General features: G+C 38.6%; 1 protein-coding gene across 5 annotated transcripts in view; it reads left to right on the forward strand.

The window, feature by feature from the left end:
• EFCAB11 (EF-hand calcium binding domain 11) overlaps positions 1-25,679 on the forward strand; it is a 139,251-nt gene that overhangs the window by 37,744 nt on the left and 75,828 nt on the right. Inside the window, exon 6 of one of the 5 annotated variants that reach the window (XM_004739075.3) lies at positions 24,519-25,121. The exons of the other annotated variants lie outside the window; for them this stretch is intronic. Within the exon in view, the coding sequence (XP_004739132.1) occupies positions 24,519-24,612 (94 nt within the window). The 3' untranslated portion in view covers positions 24,613-25,121. Of the gene's footprint in view, positions 1-24,518; positions 25,122-25,679 lie in introns of those variants that run through there. 5 annotated transcript variants of the gene reach the window in all.

Below are 25,679 nucleotides of genomic sequence, written 5' to 3' on the forward strand. Positions count from 1 at the left end.
CTTGATCTACCTTGATTTCAGCCTCAATGCCCAGGACTCTGTCTTTAGGGTCCAAGGTGACAGGTGATGGCCAGTGCCTTCACCTGGGCTGCATGGACTCACTTCATCTCAACACTTAGGATCCTAGGATTTGGGCCAAAAAGTATTGACAGTGGCGCTTTTCTCTACAAATGGAGAAGAGAAGGCCATCCTCAAAGTTGCAAATTTCTATGACCTGAATTGTTTGTGGCAAAGGGCTGTGTTGGGGGTGCATGGGAGGGAGTGGGCTGCTCACTTCTGTCTTGCTAGGGAGAGTTCCAGCATTTGTCTACAGAGGCTGAAATGCGATCTGATCTGCACCTCTCCACCCCAGTGCTCCTGTGTTGCTCTGAGGTGGCTGCAACTCTCCTTCAGCCCTTCTGGAATTGAAGTTTTCCGAACTGGTGGCAGACGCATTCTTTGTGGAAATTCACTCTCCTTGGCAGTCCTCCAGGGCACACGGCAATGCCTATTTATTGGATTTAGCTCTTGTTTGGTTAGCCTTGTATTTGGTCTGTTTTGCTTTGTGCAGTTCTTTTTCTCTTCAAATTTTTGTGTTTCGGTTCCTTGGACCTCATTTCTCTTTACTTTGCTAGCTGGCTTTGTAACATTGCTAAAAGTTGTTTGCTTGAAGCAATCACAAAATGAGTAGCCTCAGATTAATTTATCTTTTCTCCCCAAAACCGGATCCATAGCACGTGAAGTAGGTGCACTTTCATTAATGATTAAAACAAAGTAGCCTGTATGGTTTCCCCTTTGCCACATTCTAATACTATGCCAAAGTGTCTCCAGCTCTTAGCTTTTGGTTGCTTCCTATCCCCTGGTCGGTAGGCTCATGTCAATTCTAAAAAAGAGAGCGTAGTTTAACTTTTCCAAATCCTTATGTTCTCCCTTCCCGGGTGCTCTTCCTGCTTCTCCCCACCAGCTGAAAATTCTTAAAGACTCTTGTGCCTTCTTAGTGAAGCTCTCAACACTCAAAGTGACATGGGTACTCAGTAGACACCTATATTTTTGTGACCGCAGTGGACACAGGTGTGTATAGCTTTTAAATCAGGGACTGAAATTGAGACCCTCTGTGGATTCTTGGTAACAATTCCAAATCCTCCCTAGGTGCCCGATTGTATGTGCGGTCCTTACCTTATACCTAATGTGCAGTGGGCACACAGGTCTTCTCCTTACCCCCAATTACTTTAGGTGTCTCTGCCCTGTGTGCTTTTGTCCTCAGGCTTGTATCTTTTTCTGTTTTGGAAATAAATATGTGTTAGCATCTTGTGCATTGCAGACACTGGGAATATGTGAAAATAAATGAGACAAACACTGCCCTGCCCTCCAGGAGCTTATAGTCCAGTTGGGGAGATGGATAGTTAGTATCCAAGATGGTTAATCCTGAAAGATGACTGCAAGCATTGTGGGAATATAGGATGCTTAATGAAGGCTGGGGAGCGGGCATGAGGCTGACTTCAGAGAAAGTGATAGCCAGTATGAGACCTAAAGGATAGAAATAGGCAGGCAAAGAAAGAGTGTGTGTCTCACGCAGAGTGTTTCTGGAGAAGTCGGAGTCTATTGCTTTGCCCACCAGCTTGGATCCCTTAGGACTCGGAGGCCCAGCTTGGATCTAACCTGAGCACCTTTGACTCCTGAAACCCATTGGAGTTCACACACTTGGCCCTTTTTGCCCAGCCAGACCAGATCGGACTTAACCTGAGAGAATTCCTCTGGCATCCTGTTCCACTAGCAGCTGAATATCCCAGATATTCTACACTGATTCCCATTGCACTGCCATTTAGGACAATAAGTACAGGAAGAGGAATTGAAATTACATGGATTGCACTAGCCAGTTGACTTTGAGAAAGTTACTCAACTTCTCTGTGCCTAGTCACCTCATCTGTAAAATACGGAGACTAGAGAACCTACATCACAGAGTTGTTTGGGGGATTACATGAGGGAATACACAGGAGAACACTATGCCTGGCCCCTGGTAGACACTCACTGTTCATTAATGTTTTAATGATGGTATCTAGACTATCCTAGAGAGAGAGACAGGAAAACACAAGACGTTTTGACTTCGGGAATAATTTTCCATGGCCAAATGGGTATTAATCTTGAATGGTCTACTCCTCCTCTCCAGTATGGATAATGGAGAGATGACAGTAACACAACACCTTGCCAGTCAGAGGTAATTACCAAGTTAGTTTTGTTTCAAGTCTAAGATTTCATTCTGTGTTGATTTTGTTCCACAGATTCTCTAAGTTTTCATGAAATTAAATGATCTTTGCATTTCACAAAGTGTGCTTTAATTTGAAAGACAGTCATGATGTTCGCCTCAACTTTATAGTTTGGGCCTCCCAGGACCAGTCTTTCCTCCGTCGTGACAGTGATAATAATAGTTGGTCAGGCAGTAGATGACAACTCTCTCTATATTGATTTATTCCACAAATGCTAGCTGAGCATGTGCAATGAGCCAGGCACTAAGAAGGGTACCTTCAGGACTACAAGAGCAAATCAGGCAGGGACAGTCTTTCATGGACTGACTGTAAGATAAGGCAGAAAATACCTACTATAGAAGCATAAAATGGTGAGGGGATTTGATTCCAGCCAGTATGATCCAGGAGTTTAACAGCTGAGTTGCAATTTGAAAAACTCCGGGAGGAAATCTGGAGAGAGAGAAGGCACAGACCAGGAGTGGGTGAAGGAGAAGAGTAGGGGATGGAGGAAGAATAGGGAGTCAGTGGCCAGGAGGGACTGGTAACAACAGTGACCACACATCCCGTGCTAACAGCCCGCCAAGCCCTCTTCCAAATGCTTTGCTCATCTTGATTCCTTTGATCCTTACAACAGCTCTGTGAAGTGGCTAGTGTCATTGCCCCCATTTTACAGATGAGGAAGCTAAAGGACAGAGCAGCTTAGTGACTTGGCAAAGATCACATGAGCTGATAGAAATGGGCTTTGCCCCAGACAGTCTGACCCCAGGTTGGAAGCACAAAATAAGCACATCCATCATGAGAAGAAGAACCTTTATCTTTCTCTTTTATATCTCTCCTCATGTGTACCCTTGAAAGGGATTTTGAATCGTTTTATCAATCAGGTCTACTACAGTTTACAGATTCTGAAGGAATCATTTTATTTAAGGCCCCTTTCCAGTTCAATTTCAATAGAATAAAGATCTGGACAGCATATAAATTTTCACGGTCAAAAATAGAGCTATATAATCTATGGCTATAACCCTTTTCATAGACCTAAGGCTGTGGATATATGAAAACACTTCAGCTGAATTGTACACCCTTTTTATAAAATTCCCTGATTTCTGACAATTTGGTCATAAAACCTTTTGATAAAAATATCAAAAACCTCATACTGCCAAACTGTAAAATGTGACCGTGTTAATGGCCAAAAAAAAAAAAAAAAAAAAAATCTGTATTTTAGATGGTCATGACTGCTTAAATCTCATAATGGGAAACATTTATGGCTTAAATAATTGAAGTCCACATTTCTCAACCTTTTGTTAGACCTTCAGATGAATCACAAAATTGACTGGCTGGATTTTCTCCATTACTCTATCTTCTCCATGCTGGGGTGGTGGGGTATACACGGGACTGTCAGTCAGTGGTTTGGCCTCAGCTCCCATATTATGGGAAACTGATTCAGGCACATTTGTTAACCTCCCTAGATCTCAGTTTCCTCTCCTCTAGCTTTAAATACCTTAATTCTCTGTTTCCATACCTTTGTTTACTTACTCTTTAAAGAAAACTATGAGAAATAGTATAGTGTCTAATGACAAGAGATGAAGAAAAATAATTCACTCATCATTGTTCTCAAACATCATCAATTTCAGCATTATTTAACAAATCTTTATTAAACACTGACTACGTACATGATAAATATGTGTTTCGCTGCCCAGGATTACCAATAATTCCAATGTCAAATTCTCAGATTTACTTGGGATTTACCTTCTCTGTTTCCCCACTGCTTGTATCTGCCTTATTACTATAAGATCTTATACTCTTTATTTAATCTTGTTTTTTTATATTCCAAATAAATAGAGCCAGACAGACACCTCTCATCTCAAAGGGATCCTTAGCATGTTGCAAATTATTACTAAATTGTGTTTTTTCAGGGTTTTTTTTCTTTCGGTGTAAAGAAGCCCCATTTAAACCTACTGGGTTATGCTTCTTAGAAAGAACCGTAGCTGTCAAATGTTCACATCTAATCCAGATGGGTCAGCTGACATCCTAGTTTTAATGGTTTGCGGTGATGAATTTGTCATAGAACTGGAGCCTTCTCTGGGTTATAAATTGCTCAGACTCAAATGGGATGGGAAATTTACAAGGACTGCCATTAGAATAGAATGTTTTAAATTACCTCAGTTGTACTGGAGGGGAAAAAAACCTGATAAGAGGTGTATCAGATAATCATAAGTTCACGTGACCCAAAAAACTCGGTTCCTGGGCTATTTGTCAAGTAATAAACTGGATAATGATGACGGCACCTGTACCATTGAGTGCCCACTATTGCCATGATTTCATTCAGTCCTCACAATAACCTAATGAGTTGTACACCGGTATGATTCCTATTTTACAGATAAGAAAACTGAGCTTAGAGGGGTTAGATAATGTTCCCAAAGTCACACAGTTAATAAATAGCCAGCAATGTTCTCAGTTGCCTGTTGTCACCTTCTGTTCATCATATTTAAAGTGAGAATCTTTATTCTTGTCCTCAAGTCAGCTTTTTCCTTCTATTTCTGTCAGTGATACCATGATTTTCCCAGCTTCATGCTCGCAGTCATCATTGATTTTTTTTCTTTTCTGCCCTTGCTCTAAACTCATTCAGTCACCAGTCCCTTTGCTAGTGCAGTGTCTTTCTGCCATCAGCCCTCTTCCCGTCACCTCCTTGCAGATGTCTGGGCCCCAGGCCTAAGTTCACATGCTAAAGGCCAGACCTTAACTCCGTGTTCACAGCCGACTATGCTCTGCCCCCTCTCCTTAGAAGGTCTTCCAGCTTCCCTCCTGATGAGCTGTTACCTTCAGACACTATGTGCACGATAATGCCTTTCTGGGATGTCCCCTCCTTTGCAGCCCAGTCTCTGCATCCGGCCCTTTCCTCAGGGTGAGGTTGGGTCCCCTCCTCTGTTGCACCTGTGGCAATAGTTTCTGTGTCTCATTGTAAGGGCATGCCACCTGCCTGCACTACTGTACCGCTCTTCCTGCGTGTGACCCTGCTTTCTGTCAGTGGTGTTTGGGGATGGGGATTAGAACCCTTATGGACATCTGGAACATTGCCGTGTGCCCAGAAGTGCAGGTTTCCATGCCCCATGTGCAGGTATGAGGATAGCAATCTTTATGGTAACTGTAGTAAATCTCTCACATTGAACTCATTGAGTTATGAGCTCTCCTGTTCATCCCCCAAACCTTATGATTCAGACACCCACTGCATGGCAAAAGGACCACATGCATTCATGGGCTAGTCGATTGTTTGCAAAGATGGCCATAACAACTCCCGCCACCCCTGTCGGCACACCCCTTTGCAGAGCGCCCATCAAGAGGTGAAGTTTTTCTCCCCTGTCTGAATCTGAGCTCACCTTGTGACTTAAGTTGGCCAAAGGATGTAGCGAAAAATAGCAAATTATCAAACCTGTGGGTGATCCTGGAAGTCCCCTCCAGAGGATCCCATCTGAAGCCATGCCTTTTGCCCCATCTGCCACTGAGTTTTTGTCCCTTTGCACACACATACATGGTTTGAGTTTCTTCTTTCATGACAGTGCATTTCAAAGTTCTCTATCTCTATAGAAATGTCTTAAAAGTAGATAATAAATTTCAATTATTTACATGCCCTGGTACTATAATTGTGCATTGTCTCTTTATAATCTCCTAAACCTAATTCAAATCTAACACTGATTTTTTTTAAATGCTAATATTTTCACAAGACTAAGATAAAACAAAAACAAAAACAAAAAAACCCTTGTGTTCTTGATTTGCAAATACCTGGAACTTCCCATCCCCTCTCTCCTACCCATTATATGGCAATAAGCTCTGTACTTGCCAAAGAGCAAAACAGCCTTTATTTGACAGTGTGTGTTTTAGTTATGTGCTACTGTTGAATCCTACTCACATTTTCTTTTGTGGAAAATGACCATTTCTTCCAAGAGTATATGATTGTTTTGTTTTGTTTTTTTCCAAATGCATAGTTTTAAAAATGAAACTTCATTTCAGACAGAGTGATCTTTGGTTTTATGAAAGTGAAATATTTTTTACGGTTCTGTGGCTGTTCATCATTTTAAAACCTATTAGTTGTAACAGGTCAGCTTGAAAAATGAGGAGTTTTAAATTTAACTTAGACAAAATACCTCACGATGGATTCTGAAACGATGCCAATAAAACTCTGTTTAAGTGATTCTCGAATTTGTTTTTTAAGGGATAGTTTTCTCCTTTGAATGTGTTTTCTGGAAAACACAGTGTTTCAAATTCTGGTAGGCACGTAGGAACTCCAGATCCACACTAAAGCAGATGTGGTATTGTTCGTGGAGCTTCACTCCTAATGACTGACCTAATGTATTGTGTCTCCTTTTTCTGGCTGAGAGAAGGAATCCCATTTTATAAGCATTTTATTCAGTAATATGTTCATATTGCCTCTTGCCTCATACTATTTCTCAGACTACAAGAATACCTGTGACATATTGAGATAGCTCATATCATTGCTAGAAAAGTACAAGGTAATTTGTATAGAAAATATGTAATGTAATAGCTTTAGTCACAGAATATAATTAAATTAGTGCCTAGTGTAAAAATAGTGAAAGGATTTATTTTTAGTTTCTAATAGATCAGATGAATGTGATTAAAATATGTAAATCAAATAACAGCATTCATTTCCATGCTCTTCTCTGTGGCACGAGCTCTCCCTGTTATATATTGTAAGGAGTCCGTTTTCTTCTCCCCTCCCCCCTTTTTCAGTAAACCCAGTATTCAAGACAGTGAGTTTGATGAAATAGGGAATGCATTTGTTACATGCTTCGAAGCCTTTGAACGGAGAGGTTTTAAATTGAGGAGGCGTATATTCATTCCTCCCTTCAGTAAGTGGTTATTTCGTACCTACTCTGTACCTAGGCACTTTCGGGTTGCTTGGGGGTAGAGCGATGAGTAAAGCAAACAAGGTCCCTGCTCTCGAGCAATTCACAGTTTAGCTGTAAGAAGACAGACAACCAAGTAAAAAGTTAACTCCAGACAGGGATAACATGCTGTAAGGAAGTTTAAACACTACAAGAGGGAATGCGTGTTGTGCACTCTCGTGGATACCCCTCCATAGTATGTTATATCATTGTGTTACTGTATTTTATCTTTTTTTTTTAAATTTTTACTTTTTATTTATTTATTTGACACAGAGAGAGAGATCACAAGTAGGCAGAGAGGCAGACAGAGAGAAGGGGGGGAAGCAGGCTCCCTGCTGAGCAGAGAGCCCGATGCGGGGCTCGATCCCAGGACGCTGAGATCATGATCATGACCTGAGCTGAAGGCAGAGGCTTAACCCACTGAGCCACCCAGGTGCCCCATGTATTTTATCTATCATAGCATATTCTGTTTTTTATTATATTTCATATCATATTGTGTATATTATACTCATATTAATTATTTTTGTAACCTTCTGTAAGGTTGTAAACCTTGGAAGCAGAGAGCTAGAAGGATAAAAAAAGATGTTAAGAGTCCTCAAGACGTGTAGGCTTTCTGAGCGTTCCCAGTATACAAAGAAAGTCAAGCTAGTGGACTCTAGTATCCTTTTTTGGTATCCCTGCCGTCTTCCCACATTTGTTTCCAATTATCAGTAAAGTTCAGTTGAACAGATACCCTGAGTCCGTGCTGAGTCCGAGACATATTTACATTAATACACGCATCTTTCATTTACTTTCCCTGTTGCATACTATTCTGTTGGTTCTTGAGGAGGTACAAGAAACTGGGCACAAGAAACTGATGAGTCCACTGAGCTATTACAGACGAATGTGGCAGCAAATGGGTAGACTTGGACTGGAAAGCAACTTTCCTGGATGGTATCTTACCACTTCAATCCGTGGTCAGCTACCTTTTCTAACATCTTATTTATCCTTAGGTTACAAATCATAAAGTGATATGAAGGACCAAATATCTAATCTGAATGTCAGTCATTTGTAATGTGAACGTAGTCTTCATCTGTTCCTCCTCATTGGAGACACAAGACGTGAACAAATGATCTTGAGACCTACACGTGCATGCCTCAGTGCCAAAAAGGATGAATCACTCAAATAGCTTTCTTCTTGAGGAAGGGACTTGTGAAAAATGAACAATCTAATAAAATACATGAAAGCTTAAAAGGTATAGACACTTTTAAATGAAACAACACAGATTTGAGGACTCTGTTCTATCCCGGTTATGATTCAGGGTGTCTGATTTAGACTTGGGAATCAGGAAACAATATAGACCATCTCCTTTCTGTGTGTCTTCAGACCATATTAGTCATAATATCCTGACAAAATTTCCACTGAACTAAACTTTCTAGTGATTTATAAGGCATTGAAATGCATTGCTGAGAATACTTATTGAGCCTTCCTTCAGAGATAATTAATAAAAACATTTTGTTATTAGAAGGCAGAGGTTGAGGTTTCATTCTGGCAAAAGTAAGTTCTTGAAGCCTTTCCATGGTTTGCTGCTAGTAATTCCACTCCTTAGATTCCTGCTCGGCTTTACTCTTTCTAACCTCCCTAATTCTGTGGCTTAATAGATTTTCCTCCTGTTTAGAATAAAACTGTAGAAGCCAGTGCTACATCAAGTGCTACATTTAGTGTCTATCTCCAGGCATGGTCAGTGCCTCTTCCCACTGCCTTTGTTCCAGGGATTCTGGAAAAGAGTTGACAGGGCCTCACTGTGACAGGGCAGAACTTTTTCAGCTCTGCTGCTTCTTCTCTTGGAGATGTACATGTGGTGCGTCAGTGTGTATTATGTACATGTAAAATAATTGAGGCAGAAAAATAGTGCGTATACATTCCAGGTTAAGAAACAAATCATTCCATTCCAAACATGACTGAAACCCCGTGGGTAGCCCTGCCTACTTGCCTTTTCCTTCCTCTGCCCCAGAAATAATCACTATCCTAAATTTTTAAAATCATTCATGTATGCCTTTTTTTTTTTTAAGATTTTATTTATTTATTTGGCATACAGAGATCACAAGTAGGCAGAGAGGCAGGCAGAGAGAGAAGAAGAAGCAGGGTCCCTGCTGAGCAGAGAGCCTGATGTGGGGCTCGATCCCAACACCCTGGCATCATGACCAGAGCAGAAGGCAGAGGCTTTAACCCCTGAGCCACCCAGATGCCCCCATGTGTCCCTTTATATTTTATGATGCAGGTCTGTGTATTTGAATTAGTATATAGTACTGTGTTATTTTTAAGCCTTACATAAATGCAGATCTCTTTTTCTCTAATCATTATATTTTTGAGACATATTTACATTAATACACACGTCTTTCGTTTACTTTCCCTGTTGTATACTATTCTGTTGGGGCTTGAAGAGGTACAGTAACTTAGCACATTTTTTCACCATCTAGAATAAATTGAGAAATAGATATATGTATTACAGAATAGTAGATTAAAATGTCAGCTCGATTTGTGAAATAGCTCTGTTGGAGGGATGGGCGTGCTAGATTGCAGCCAGGATTAAATAGATTTCCCTTCCAATCGTAGGCACCCCACATGGAGGCCTGCCCCTGTGGCTCTGGGGAGCAGAGCATTGCTTTGGAGTAATTTACTGGGGTAATATTCCCCCCAAAAGAGGTTCCTCTGCATGGAAATATAGATAGAATCTCTGCAGACTTATCAAATTCTTTCCATTATAGAATTTAATGCTTAATGTTTAAATCATAATGCCTAAATTATAATTTTTTGCCTCAGTGTAGTTACGTGGGAAGACTATACCAAAGAACACCTCTGATCTACCAAAAATCAAATTCATAGACCACTTGGAAACTGTCGGTGCATACATCCCTTTTCCATTTTAGCTAATCTGATGCTAATGCTGTATGAATGTTTTATTCTCTCCTCAGAGCTTGTGGACATTGTTGTCATTCATCCAAAGGCACTTGAATACTAAATTACATATCATTTACTTATATAAAGAAATTGCATCATGATTTTGTTAATTCTTGATAAGAATAGTTTCTTACAGGATTCTGGACTTTCATCAAAGAAAAGATCCTTCAAAGTTGGTATAGTCTCTTATTTTACACATGAGGTTAAATTACCCACTCAAGGTCACACATCTAAGCAGGCATAGATCAAGGTTAGATCCAGGTCTGGCAGCCCATTGCAATGGTGTCTCAGTCCGTTCAGGCTGTTTTGGTAGAAGACTATGTAGGGGGTGCTTAAGCAACAGACATTTATTTCTCACGGTTTTGGAGGCTGGGAAGTCTAAGATCTAGGTGCCAACAGATCTGGTGTCTGATAAGAATTTGCTTCCTGGTTCATAGACAGCCATCTTCTCGATGTGTCCTCATGGGGTGAAAGAGGCAAAGGAGTTATCCTGGGTCCCTTCTGAGGGCACTGATCCCAGAATGAAGGTTCCACCCTCACAACCTAACCACCTCCCAGGAGCCCCACCTTTGAATACTGTCACTTTGGGAGGTTAGGTTTCTTTTTTTCTTTTCTTTTCTTTTTTTTTTTTTTAAGTTTTTTTTGATTTATTTGTCAAAGAGAGAGAGCAAGTGAGCGTGCACAAGCAGGAGGAATGACAGGCAGAAGCAGAGGGAGAAGCAGGCTTCCTGCTGAGCAAGGAACCCAATGTGGGACTCCATCCCAGGACCTTGGGATCATGACCTGAGCCAAAGGCAGACACTCAACCGACTGAGCCACCCAGGTACCCCTGGAGGTTAGGTTTCAATATATGAATTTTGGGAAGACATAAAACATTCAGTCTATACAAATAGATTGTAGAATTATAGCTTTATTCTCTGTTTTTATAATGCTGATGTTTGTTTTTACAGCTAGATTTCCTTGACTGGTAAGTTTCAGTGCATTTTGCTTTTTGTTGCTGGCATCTTTTTTGTTTCTTAACACTGCAGGAAGTGTTTATCATACCTCCTTAAATTAGTTTTATGGAAGCAATGTATATTCTTTTCCTTCCTTATTTTCAACTGGTGTTTACTTGTTAGCCTTTCCAGCAGGTTGTATAAGTAAGTTAAATGTTATGATAAATTATTCCAAAATGGTATATTAGCAGTTTGCATACATTAAAACTATGGTGTAATAGTTTGAATCAGATTGTAACAATCTGTAAATTTGTAGATGTATGTAGTTAATTTTTTTATATAATTTTTCCATGCATAGTTATCTTTGATTTGTTAGTGTGTTTAATAATACAATGAGTACATTCAATCTAAGATTTGAAATACTACCACTAACTCATGTATACTCATGTAGTCCTCCATTCTGTCTTCCTGCTTTCCTACCATTAAGAACTGCTATTCAGGATTAAGTGTTTGTTATTCCTTTGCTTAAACACACACACATGCGTATGTAAATACAGATGTACATACATGTACACACCCTTATGTATTTCCTTAACATTTAATCTCTCTCATTTTAAAACTATATATAAAAAGAGTGTTAAGATGTATATAGTTCTTTGATGACTTGCATTTTTCACTTAGTAATGTGTTTATAATATTTGTCCCTGTTTTGCATATAATTAGAATTCATTTTAAATGTGTATAACATTTCATTGTATGAATTTACCAGAATTTATCCATTTTCCTATTGATGGGCATTTTGTTTTTTTGCTATAACTAATAATACTGTACAGACAGTCATGTATCATAACTCCTAGGTGATTCTCTCAGGAGTAGAATCCCTGGGTTATAAAGCATGCAAATGTTTACTTTGATAGTACCAACATTTTAAAATGCCAGATGATATCTCTGAATCATTTTTATTAATTTGCATGCCCATGGGTGTATGAGAGAGTCTGGTGATCTGCATCTTCTCCAACACTTGGTATTATTAGACTTCCGAATCTTTTCCAGTGGAGTGGGTATAGTTCCTCATTGTAGGCTTGATTTACATTCCCTGATTAATCATGAATCATATATTACATATCTTCATGTTTATTGGTCTCTTCTGTGACATATCTGCTCATGGTTTGTATCCATTTTCTGTTTTATTTTCTATTGATTTGACCGTGTTCTTCATAGATGTTCTCAGTACAAATATTTTGTCATTCTAACAGGTATCTTCTCCCAGTTTGTGGCTTGTCTTTTCACTGTCCTCAGATATCTTTTGAAATATAAATAAATTTAATTTTATTGAATTTATGAATCTTTTTTGTAGTAGAGTGATTATGTTTCATTTAAGAAACTCATTTCAGGGTTAGAAAGGTACCCATATTTTCTTCATAAAATTTAAAGTTTTGCCCTTGAAAATTAAGTTCTTAATTCTTTTAGAGTTGATTTTTGAGCAGTGCATAGTGTGTAGGAACTTCTCCCATATGGATAACTACTATTTTCTGCCCTGTTTTTTTTTTTTTTTTTTTTTAACTGTGTCCTCTTTTCTCTACAGCTCTGCCATGCTTCTCTGTTTCTACCTTTTGTATTCTGTTCCATTGGTCACCCTGAGCCAATTCCACAATGTCTTCATAAAATCTTAATATCCATATGGGAATTCTCCCTCTTCACTTTTCTTCTTTAGCCGTATATTGGTTATATCCAGTTCTCTGCTTTTCCATATAAGTGGATCAAGTCCTGCATCAGGCTCTGTGCTCAGTGGGGAGTCTGCTTCTCCTCCTGCCTGCTGCTCCTCCTGCTTGTGCCCATTCTCTCTCTCCCTCTGACAAATAAGGAAATAAAATCTTGTGAAAAATGGTTTTTAAATTACTTATAATAACACTTAAATAGAAATGTAATTGATTTTTGTATATTGATCTAATATCTAGCAACCTTATTAAATTCATAGTTTTCTATGGATATTTTAATGAAGATAATACTATCAGTGGAAGATAGTAACTACTTCCTTTCTTCCTTTCCAGTTCTTATGTCTTTAATTTCTTTTCATTGACGTATGTACTAAAACTGGTACTTGAAGTGGTTGACAGTGTCTTATTTCCAAACTCAGGGGGAAAGACTTCAGCCTCTTATCACTTAATTTTATCATAACTATAAGATTTTGTAATTAGACCCTGTATCCAATTAAAGAAGTTCCCACCTAGTCTACTACATTGGGAGTTTTTTGTTGTTGTTGTTTTATCAAGAATGAGCATTAAATTGTATTACATGCTTTTTCTGTATCTATTTAGATAAAGATAATTGGTTTTTATTTTTAATGTGGTGAGTGACATGTGTATTTTAGTATAAACCCTTTTTGGTCATGCCTGTTACCTTTTATATACAATTACATTCAGTTCGCTAATATTTTACTTAAGATGTGTGTGTGTACACACTGTGTGTACACACTATGTTGAAATTCTGTACCCACTCAAGGTATGCTTAGATTCAAGGTGCCAGTCTAGATGAGGGTCGGTCAACATCCATAACCCTGTGGACATGGGTTATCATTTTTCCTTTCACTCTTCTCTTGCTACTTTGCTCAGGGCAACTTTCATGCAGCTTTTTGGGTATCAGCCTAATGTGGGGAAGTTACTTTGTGAGATAATGCTTGGTGGGTAAGCCCCGAGTCTTCACTCCTGATCTCTTCTCCTCTGAAGCCACCAAACCAAAGCTGAAGTACAGATATGGACCCTTACCCTCAGGAAAAAAGTGGTTTGGGGATGCCGAATTTCCAATAACCACTTCAGGTTTGAGCTATCCCAAGAATATGGCCTGACCCCACCATCTTTGTAACTCAGTGCCTTTAAGGTAGTTTTGTTTTAGTTCTTTTTTTTTTTTTTTTTAAGATTTTTATTTATTTATTTGACAGACAGAGATCACAAGTAGGCAGAGAGGCAGGCAGAGAGAGAGAGGGGGAAGCAGGCTCCCCGCTTGGCAGAGAGCCCAATGCGGGCCTTGATCCCAGGACCCCGAGATCATGACCTGAGCCGAAGGCAAAGGCTTTAACCCACTGAGCCACCCAGGCGCCGAGTTTTGTTTTAGTTCTTAAGCAACATTTTTGGTTTTTTTCAGTGGGGGAATTGATTGGACTATCCAAAAACAGAAAGTCACATGAATTATTAAGTACTTTTTCTCTCAAACTTTTCATTCTAAATTCTCATTTCCAGATATTGATTTATTGGGCAGAGCATTGGATTTACCAAGTGTTGGAAAAGACTAAGCTTATTTGTTAAGAGATGTAGAAAATATGTGAAATTAATGATATGTTTCTAGTTTGGGGATTCATTTCAGTTGTGCTCTATCTTCTGTTGCTATCTGAAGGATATGCCAAGGTTTTCGGACCACTATTGTTCTTCTGTTGAATATCATTTAGAAGGTGTAAGCTAAATATTTATTTTCATCTGATGTCAAGGCATATTGTCCAGAAATAGTGGTATAATTTAATGAATATGCCACTGAATCTCAACTTTTTTATTTCATGTATTATTTATGAGAAGAAACAATGTTTCCTGTTTTCATCAAGGTATTATATCTAAAAATCACTTCTCTTGAACTTCAAGATTTATTAAAATGCATTTTTACTATACCTATATCTGGTATAAAATAATTTAACTATGTTTGAGTGTTGATAGATCTCTAAGGAAGGCCCCCACCAGGTTTGATGATTCACTGGAAGGACTATGCATGTAATTTACTTATGGCTACAGTTTGTTGCAGAGAAAGGTTATGAAGCAAAATTAGCAAAGGGAAAGGCACATGGGGTGTAGTCCAGAAGAAACTAGGTGCAAGTTTCTGAGAGTCCCCTCTCAAGTCACACAGGACATGCTTAATTCTTCCAACAGCAAGTTGTGGCAACCTGGGAAACTCATTCAAGACTAGACTCAGCACCCAGGATTTTTATTGTGGGATGATTATGTAGACAGTCTCTACCTGGCATGTACCAAAATTCCAGACTCCCAGAAGGAAAGCATGTGGGGTTCAACATAAACCATATTGTTGCACAAGCAGTTTTAGGCACAGCAATCCATTCATGTATGAGTTAATGACGGTGAGAAATTTCTGAAAATCTGTTTCCAGATGCCAACCAAGGACCATCCTCATAAGCAGGATAGCAATCAGGTATGCTGTGTTAGCTCTTTTCTGTGGCTGGAATTATAGCTAAAGCTTTTAAAAAGCACTTGCTAGGTAGCAAGCACTGTTTTTTTTTTTTTTTTTTTTAAGATTTTATTTATTTATTTGACAAAGAGAGACACAGGGAGAGAGGGTACCCAAGCAGGGGGACAGGGAGAGAGAGAAGCAGGCTTCCCACTGAGCAGGGAGCCCAGTGTGGGGCTCCATCCCAGGACCCTGGGATCATGACCTGAGCCAAAGGCAGACACTTAAGGACTGAGCCATCCACACGCCCCAACAAGCACTGTTCTTTATTCATTTTACTCTCACAACTTTCCTGGATAAGGAACTAAGACACAAAAAGGTTAAGAAAACTTGTCCAAAGTTGCACAGTTAAAAAGTAGTAAATTGAGATTCAAGCTTGGGTCTCAGATTCTGTGATTTATCAAATGCTTTATTGTTTGTTTTTTTAAGTTTTATTTATTTATTTATTTGACAGAGAGAGAGAGAGAGAGCCCACAAGCAGGGAGAGCAGCAGGGAGGGAGAGGGAGAAGCAGGCTTCCTGCTTAGCAGGGAGCCCGATTAGATCTGGGGCTCCATCCCAGGGCCCCTGGGGATAATGACCTGAGCTGAAGGCAGACGCTTAACCAACTGAATGATCCAGGTACCCCTATTTGTGTGTGTGTGTGTGTGTGTGTGTATGTGTGTGTTTAATTTTCATTTTGTCCCACCACATGGTTAAGATGTTTCATAAAATTGTGATAAAAGAAATTGTCTTCATCTAACCTCTTTTAATCTTCATTTTTTCATGGCTCTTAATTTTCAGTTTTGGAAAAACCATTCTAATTATCATATGTAAAACTTTCCTGATCTCTTAAGCTTTTCTCAGCCTTTGTGTTTCCGGATTAGAGGATCTGAATCGGATTTTTTCCATATCCCTACAGACAGCTTGTTTGGTCCTCGACCACTAATTTAGTTCACTACTTTTTTAGATGTCCTTTTGGTATCTTCTGAGCTGTAGCCATCAGAACTGCAAACAGAGAAGGTATCACTGCACTGTGGTTTATGAACAAAGACAGGACAGCATTTTCAGCATTTGATTTCCTTCCTTGTAATTCTCGTCATTGTGCTAGTCGTATTGTCTACTCAGTAGTTTGAACAATGACTTGGGGAATGGTCTTTAAATGCCCCTAGGTGGCCATGTGGGATTTAGCTGATAACTGGCATGACTGATGGAGCTTGCTTCTCTGTACTTTAAAGTGTATCTAAATCTAAATCTAAAGTGTACTTTAGATTATTTCTTTTCTGATTGAAATGAAGAGATCCTCTATTTACTATATCCATTCCCAAGAAAGTACATGATAGCTTCAAGAAAAGTCTGAGTGTTAACACATGTGCTGAAATATGATACAGATGTTTAACGTCCTACTGTAATATTACTTCACTGTTCAGAGTCACCTGCTTTTTTTGATCCCTGCCTAAGCCTGCTTGCTTTATACCATAACACCTGTTCCCAAGAATATATTTACAGCCTGTCGTCTTTTCTAAATGGTTAGTACATATGTTAGAAAAAGGTTGATTTTTACCAGTGTCGTTTAGTGACTACCATAAGGATTCCCTATTATTTATTTTCAGTGTTATTTTATTTCCGTATAATACCGTAATAGTTGTTTTTACATAAATACCATATAAGAACTCTTAATATATGACCGAGGTATGATAGTTATTTAAATATTCATGGATAGGAAACAAGTTATTTCTAGTTTTAACTTTTTAAGATTTTTTTTTTTTTAATTTGACAGAGAGAGAGATCACAAGTAGGCAGAGAAGCAGGCAGAGAGAGAGGGGGAAGCAGGCTCCCCACCAAGCAGAGAGCCCAACTCGAGGCTCGATCCCAGGACCCTGAGATCATGACCTGAGCCTAAGGCAGAGGCTTAACCCACTGAGCTACCCAGGCGCCGTTAGTTTTAATTTTTTTAAAAGAATTGTAAACTTTCCCACTGCATGATGATAAATGTCCTTGTACTTCTAGGGACTTAGAAAGCTTATGTCTATTTTGTTATGCTTATGTGGCCCAGGGCATCTAGTCTTTAGACATTTGCTACCTTCTATTCCAGGTCTTTGCATTTGTGGTTGCCTGTTTAAAAAACATTGCATCAACAGAAAGGGCTTCCCTACCCAAAATGACTTCACTGGTCTCCCGACCCACCCCCAAATAAATCTCTATTACTGGTTTTATGTCATTCACAGTACTTAACCAATCTCTGAGACTATCTTTTGTCTTTGTTTGCATATTGTTTGTTTCTCACACTTTACTAATAGCTCCATGATAGCAGTGGTGTTATCTGTTCTGTTTTGATTACCTCTGGATGTTCAGGTTAGCATAAAGCACGTGGTGGTTTAGTTCTTCTTGAATAAATCAATGAATTAGTTTATTTGAGACTACAGAAAAACAACTTATTTATGTTAGATATGATATGTGATCTTTATTTTTCAAGCGTATTAGATTTTCTTTGGGTTTCATAGAACTCGAAGAGGGTATCCAGACTGACTGTGGGTTTAGGTTCTGATAAGCAGCTAACTAAAAAGTTAATAATGGCTATACTTAATCTCAAGGTTTGGCTAATATTTCTGATGCTTTGAGCTCTGAGGATTGTGAATTTGCATAAATCATCAAATCTACAATTAATCAGGACTCTTACCAACTTTCAAGATACCAAATGCATACTTTTTCATTTTTTTGTGTGTTCATTGGAAATATTTTAAAGGCAGAAGGGTAATAGTAATTTAAGGTAACTCCTGTGCTTCAGCTACCTAGCTTTTCTAGTCTTAACATTGCCATATTTACTTCAGATGTTTAAAAAAATAAAAGTATACATGTAGAGTTGAAACCCCCTATGCATTTTTCCCTAATTCCTTACCCTCTCTCTCTCTAGAGAGAATGGGGATAATCCATATCTTGGTATTTATCAGTCTTGTGCATATGCGTTTAATACAACTGCATAGATATCCATAAACAGTATGTTACCTTGTTTTGCATGCTTTCCAGTGTTATAATTGTATCATTCATAGCCAAGATCTTAATTCTTTCATTCTACATAAAGTTTTTGAGATTAATCAATATTACATGTGGTTGTTGTATTTCATTTGTTTTCATTGCTGTATAAAGTCTCATTGAAAGATAATTCTACATTTTATATATCCACTTGCCTGTGTATGGATATTGACATTGTTTTTAGTGATTTGCTCTTTCAACTAAATACTGCCATAAGCTTTCTTGTACCTTTCCACGTGTACACATGTGCAAGAGTTTCTCAAGGGCAGTGCTTTACAATCTTCTCACCTTATTGCACTTATAGACCATAAGTATTTATAAAGCACTTTCAGGTAAACAGAAAAGTTGCTTTTGACTGTCTGTCTGCCCAAGAGGATTTGGGGCTCAATATTTTGCCGCATCTATAAACCATCTGTGTCAGAGTTTTGGGAAGCTGCATTTTAGGGCAGTGGCTTTTGTATTTCTCTAAAAGGATTCTTAAAAACAATGTACTTCCTTGAGCATTTTTAGACTGATCAGCTAATCCTTTTTAAATGGTTGCAAAGCATATCATTTCCAGTTTGTTGTAAATATTGGCATTAAAAATAAAACTATTCTTTGGCTCCTCAGTGTATCCAGTGGAATCTAAATATCATTGTGATTAATTTTCTTTCAGAAATGTGTGAGTAAGCATTTAAGATGGTATGAACAAATTCTTCTTTAACAAAGATTTAGATTCTTTTTAAAGTCATATTTCTGTTTCTTTTCTCCTGGTAAATTTTATCTTATTATATTCTTTCATCATTTTGGTTTTCTTTCACTTCTAATTTTTAAAAATCAGATTTATTAAGGTATAATTTATGTATCATACCTTACCATACTATAGGTGTACAGTCATATCATACGAGTTTGGACAAAGTATATAGCTGTGTAACCAGCATGAAATCAACATACAAAATATTTCTATTCCTTTCAGTTCCTTACCTCTACTCCCAATCTCTGACACCACTGATCTTATTTCTATCCTTATGTTATTGCCTTTTCCAGACTGTCACATAAATGGAATCACACGGTATGTAATCTTTTGTATTGGTTTCTCTCACTTGACATAATGCATTTGAAATTCATCCATGTTGTTGCCTGTGTCAGTGGTTCCTGATCATTGCTGAGTCATGTGTTATTTTATGAATTCTACTACAGTTTATTCAATTACCAGTTGATGGACATTTACCAGTTGATAGACATTGGGTTGTTTCCAGTTTGGGGCAATTATGAATACCGCTATAAACATTTGTGTTCTAGTCCTTGTTTGGATATTTGTCTTCATTTCTTTTGGGTTAATAAATGTAATTTCTGCATTACATGGTAGGTGTGTGTTTCAATTTTATAAGATACTGGCAAACTGTTTTGTATTTTCACTGACAAGATGGGAGACTGCCAGTTGCTCCTCATTGTTGCTGCTACTTGGTATTGTTAATTTGTTGTTTTGTTTTTGTTTTTAGCCATTTCTAATAGGTGTATAGTGGTATCTCCTTGTACTCATAATTTACACATCCCTAATGACTTAAACAATTTTTCATGTCCTAGTTTGCCATCCATATCTCTTGTAATGAAGAATGTGTTCAAATCTTTTGCCCATATTTAAAAATTTTTTTTAAATTACTGGGTTTGTAAGATATTTTTATATATGCTAGATACAGGTTCAGTGTGTAAGTTTTGTTTTCATTTTCTTAACATTTCTTAAAAGGCAAGTCTTATTTTGAAGTCCAAATTATTAATTTTTAAATAACTCATGATTTTTTTTTTTTTTGGTCTTATCTTAGAAATCTTTGCCTAGGGGCCCCTGGGTAGCTCAGTGTGTTAAAGCCTCTGCTTTCAGCTCAGGTCATGGTTTCAGGGCCCTGGGATCGAGCCCCGCATCGGGTTCTCTGCTCAGCAGGGAGCCTGCCTCCTCCTCTCTCTCTGCCTGCCTCTCTGACTACTTGTGATCTCTGTCTATCAAATAAATAATAAAAATCTTTAAAAAAAAAAAAAAAGAAAGAAATCTTTGCCTAATGCCAGGTGTGATGGTTAGTTTTATGTTTGAAGTTGGCTAGGTCATGGTACCCAGCTTCTGATCAAACAGCAGTCCAGATGCTGCTGCAAAGATATTTTTAAGATGTGATTAACCTTTAAATCAGTAGACTTTGAGTAAAGCAGATTACTCTTCATAATGTGGGTGGGCCTTCTGTAATCAGTTGAAGGACATAAGGAGGGGGAAATTAAAAAAACAAAAACAAAACCCGAGGTCCTCCAAGAAAGGATTTCTGCCTCTCAACTGCCTTTGGACTAGAGAGACTATAACATTAACCCTTTCTTAGACTTTGTTATTTTACATTGATCTGTTTGTCTGTCCTTGTGCCAATATCACACTCCTAATTTTATGCCTTTTTATGTCTTGATGATCTAGTGGTATAAGTCTTACAACTTTGTAATTTTTTCAGAATTGTTTTGACTGTTCTTAACTCATTGGCGTAAATTCCCACACTGACATTCTTAACTGCTATGTTCTACTGCCTCATAAGTGATACTAGTTTTCATTTTAGTGGAATAACCAAGATAACCAATCCAGCTAACCCCAAAGCCTGTTCTCATACTAAGGACACTGATTGCCCCTCAGTAAGCCATAGTTTATAACATAGTTGGCATTTTTTTTTGTCATTTATTTTCTTTAAGTTGTTAATATTTTTTTTTCCATTTTACTGTTTACTATTATCATTTTTCAACTTATCCTAAACCACCTTCATAAGAAAAGAAATGTGGAAGCAAATTCTCAGTTTAGGATCAATTTGAAATATGATAAGAACCTCTGATTATGAGGTCAATTTATCTGAGTCCTTTCACTTGACTCTGCAATCCAGTATTTGAGAGGAAGGAGTCCTACAATAGTATTAGGAAAGGTATACTTGGGGTGCCTGGGTGGTTCAGTCAGTTGGATATGTGCCTTTGGCTCAGGTCATGTTCTCCAGGTCCTGAGATTGAGCCCCACATCAGGCTCTCTGCTCAGCAGAGAGTCTGCTTCTCCCTCTCCTTCTGACCCTCCTCCTCGCTTGTTCATTCTTTCTCCCCCCTCAAAAAAATATAAGAAAGAAAGAAAGAAAGAGAGAAGGGTATGCTTGTAAATTTTAGAATAAATAGAGATCCAAAAAACTGTTAATAGGCTAGATGTGGAAGAGAGTATACTGGTAGTAACACGCACACCCGTACTCATGTCTGAAGTTTCTGATAGAATAGCTTTATTCCAGAGCATTTGTATACACTGAATTTCGTTTGAAGTTCTCTAACTCTGTGACTTCCCTGCATTGTAACTGGGGAAGAAGCATCACTTGACTTTCATTAGAATTAGAATAACAAGACCTTATAAAGTTATGGCCAGACTGAATCAAGCTGAATATCAGGGGATCCTGAGTCATAACCCATCCACAGCTGCTTAGAAATCATTGTCTTCAAGAATAATAGGAACAAGAGTCCATATGAGCCCAACAGTAAAAATTAGCTTGGTTTAGTAAAGGTAAAGCATGTTCTTTGTGTTCTTCAAAACTATTTATTGAGGCGTAGATGTAAAAGAAAATTATGATACATGTTTATAAATAATTGAGGTATTTGGGTTTTTTTGTTTAGTTGCTTGGTTTGTGTTGGGGGAGGGTTTTTTTTTTTTTTTTTTTTTTTTTTTTTTGTTTGTTTTTTTTTGCAGCTTACCATAGCTAAGTAAATTAAATACATTCTAGGTCATTGAAAAATAGAACAGATTTATGTCAAGTAAGCGATGTGGTTTCGTAGGATTATGCTATAGTTGATATAATCACTAAAGTAAATAGGTGATATCAGGAAGAGAGCAATAAAATGGGTGCTGTGGTCCTGAGATGAACCTATATCTACAACAAAATTGATAAAAGAAAAATTTAAAAAATGACCTAAATTTCATCAAAGAAGAGGTGTCTTTCTAATGTCTTTAAATACAAATGAAAGAAGTAAGACAAAGAGAATAGACTAAAAAGAAAAATAATCCTGTGAAATGAGTCTGTCCACCAGAGTTTAACAAAAACAACAGGGCATAGAAAAAAGGGGGGTAAATATTGAATACAATAGCTACTGAGTCATGGTGATCAAAGGACAGGAAGATGGGTGTGTTGGCGAAAAAAAGGTCGGAAGAAAGCAGAAAGTGCAGTTGAGGTCAATTCCAGTGATGTAAAGGAGGAGAGGAAAGTAATACCATGTGGGCCATGTTCAAAGGTAATGAATGTATATCGTACTGCTGTGCACATTGCTTAGCAACACGCAATTTAAAAAAAGAATGAAAAAGGAACTACAAAAAGCAATTAAAGGAAGAAAGAGGCATATGCCTTGTAAAGTGATCAGGGACAAGGTGAAAATGAGAAAAGCCAAGATGAAAAGTGAATTTAGACCTTGAAGAAAGCTAAAATAAAGATTCATTTGTTAATCGTCTCTTAGGTCAATTAAAAAAATAGTTAAGACACTGAATGGTAATAACTGCCGAAGTAGACATACTGATTGCCACCAAAAATATACTCCATATTCTTTCAAAACATTGAAAATAGATTTAGATATTCATATGGTTTAATATTTTAAGAAAGTGTATTTTAATTTAGTACGACAAAAGCTGATCTGTGAAAATGATTATTTTAAAAATATTATTTAGGAAGGCATTTGGCAGTGATCTCCATCCTTCATTTTCTTACTTCAAATATGAACTGTTGCTTTGTATATATCTAATACCTTATTTAAAATATTTGGACAGCGGGCAGCATCCAACATGTTTGTAAAGTTCAAAAGTACCTTTATGTAAATAAGATAATAGCTTCTAAAGGCCAGTAGACGAATTTAAAAATAAGCAAATAAATCGATTCATCCCATACTCAGGAGTGAAAAAAGAGCGCATTCCCGATATATGAATTCGACCTTGTACATACTGAAATCCCTACAAACCCCAAATACCACCATTACCACAGGGTTCACTTGATGAAAGATGTTGTCTCAAAGTATTCTTCAGAACCATCTTTTAGTGTGTCCCAACTGCAAGCTAGAATTGTCCTCTGACTTTTGAAAGAACAGAGTCTCCAGTCTTTTCTAACCCACCCATGAAGCAAGTGATCAGCATTCCACAGTGTTGGAGAGAAGGCACCGACTTAATTACAGATATACAAACGATTGAACAAAAAAATGGTAATAATCAGGCTCTTTTTACTATTGAGTTTCAGAACCTGAATGTCATCACTCATGATATAGCACAACAGCACTTTCTGCCAATTAGAGGCCTTGCTGCTCACTGTTTGGAGAGTGGTAAATTAAAGTGCACAGTTGGTTCTCAAAATAGTTACTCAGTGTCTTAATATATGAAGGGGTGCCTTTTGAGACACTCTCTTTTTCAGATAGTACTCAAAATTTACCCATTGCTAAAGCTGAATACTTCTAATTAAAGCAGCAGATCAAAACAACTGCTGTACCCTTTCATAGAGTAAAATACTGTATCATTAAGTCTGAAACACACTGATTCTCGGGCACCATCATAATATGTTCCACTAATGAAAGAAAAAAATTCTGCCCATTAAACTATGGCACAATGCTATGATACCAATGATTGTAAAATGCCTCACAATTTTAGATTTTAAATTGTGGAAAAGGTGTCTCTGAGAATCAATGAAATAAGATAATATGCAGCCTAAACCCAGACAAACATTTCGTAGCCACCCCATTCTGAATTTTTTTCCAGATTTTGTGTATTAATACTATCTCCACCCAGTTTACTTTATTCTGCTTTTGAAAACCCTTGTCATGGCTTCATTACTCTGTTTCTCCAGATGTAACTCTGTCTTTGCTCAGGAATAGATTTGGCCATCTACCTGGAAGAGTTGGGCCTCTGACCTTTTGGGTTACACATCCTTCCCTCCCTATTCCAGCCTCCTCAGAGGGTGTAGACATGCTCTGAAATGCTCACTGGGCTCTTTCTTGCCTTGTGAGCAGAACCTGGCCATCAGGGCATGAAGACCCAGGGCCTTGATGTCTACACTGCTGTGGTAAAGCTTCTGATCAGTGCTGGGTGGGCTAGAAGGGCCTGGGGTTGCGTGGGTGCTCTAGGTTATGGCACTGGCTTACCACTGCAGGCATTGAATTCGTCTGGTGGGAGAGTACATGCATAGAAAGTGACTAGAATTCACCAAATTTTAGCCGTGACAGGCAGCACCCTGGGGGGATAAAGTTGCTCTTTGCCTCATTCGTGGTTTACTCCACCCCTCTTCTTTTCCCCTGACCCAGTGTGCTCTTCACAACATCAAATGGGTGTGATCTCCCACACAGCGCAGAGAAGCCTAGGAAGAATTATTCACAAGTGGGCTACCAGCACCCATGAGCACGCTTTGAACAGGAAGTTGCTCTAATTCACATCAGCCATCCCAAACAGGACCAGGAGCAGCTCCTCGTAAGGATGATGTTTGAAGTCTTGGAGAGAGAACCCGTCAGAGAGGCCCAGTACTCTCTGACCTGAAGAGATGACCCCGGCAAACCTACCTGCTTTGTAGTTCTGCTCCCTCCCTCCTTCCAGCCCAACACCTCCACTATTGGAATTCATGGTAGAGCCCACTCTGGAGACTGCATCGCCCCTAGCTCCAAATCTGCCCAGCTTCCTGCAAGAGTGATCTGTGTTTGCCTCGTTTCTCAAGTCAGTACAGAGTGGCTTTCACCTTCAAGAGCTCGGCTGAATGATTTTGCTGAGTTCACCAGTAATCTCCTAATTGTCAAATTCACTGGTCACTCTCTAGTCTCTGACCTCTTTTCAACATTCAGCCCTGGTAGGCACCCGGGTGGCTCAGTGGGGCCTCTGCCTTCAGCTCAGGTCATGATCCCAGGACCCTGGGATCGAGTCCCGCATCGGGCTCTCTGCTCAGCAGGGAGCCTGCTTCCCCTCCGCCCCACTCTCTGTCTGTCTCTCTGTCTACTTGTGATCTCTCTGTCAAATAAATAAAAATCTTTAACAACAAACAAACAAACAAATAACATTCAGCCCTGGGGACCAGCCCCTCCGTGGAACACCCTTTTCCATGGGTATCTGTGACTTGTACTTGTTCCTGGGCCTGGTCTCACCTTTAACAGCCATTCCATTCTGTATCCTTCGGTGGTTGGTCCTCTGCCTGCATGATTCTTACAATTTTCTCCCCTGTACCAATATCCTTCCTCTGAGAGATTTCATTCACAGCCTCACCTTCCATGTGGAAGACTCCTGGTCCCATGTCTTTATCTTAGTCCTGTTTTCAGAATTCCAGACTCATAACTTTGTCCTGCTAAATATCCCTCTCAGGGTGTCTCCATTGACCTCTCCAATTCCACATGTTCTAAATGCTTTATATTGTCTCTCAGACCTGCCGATCTTTTCTTGTATTACTTTTCCTGGTTCATAATATCACCATCTACCCAGTTACC

The sequence above is a fragment of the Mustela putorius genome, unplaced genomic scaffold (assembly GCF_011764305.1).
Source record: "Mustela putorius furo isolate JIRA1106 unplaced genomic scaffold, ASM1176430v1.1 tig00000129_pilon_pilon_pilon, whole genome shotgun sequence".
In the NCBI taxonomy this organism is placed as follows: Eukaryota; Metazoa; Chordata; class Mammalia; order Carnivora; family Mustelidae; genus Mustela; species Mustela putorius.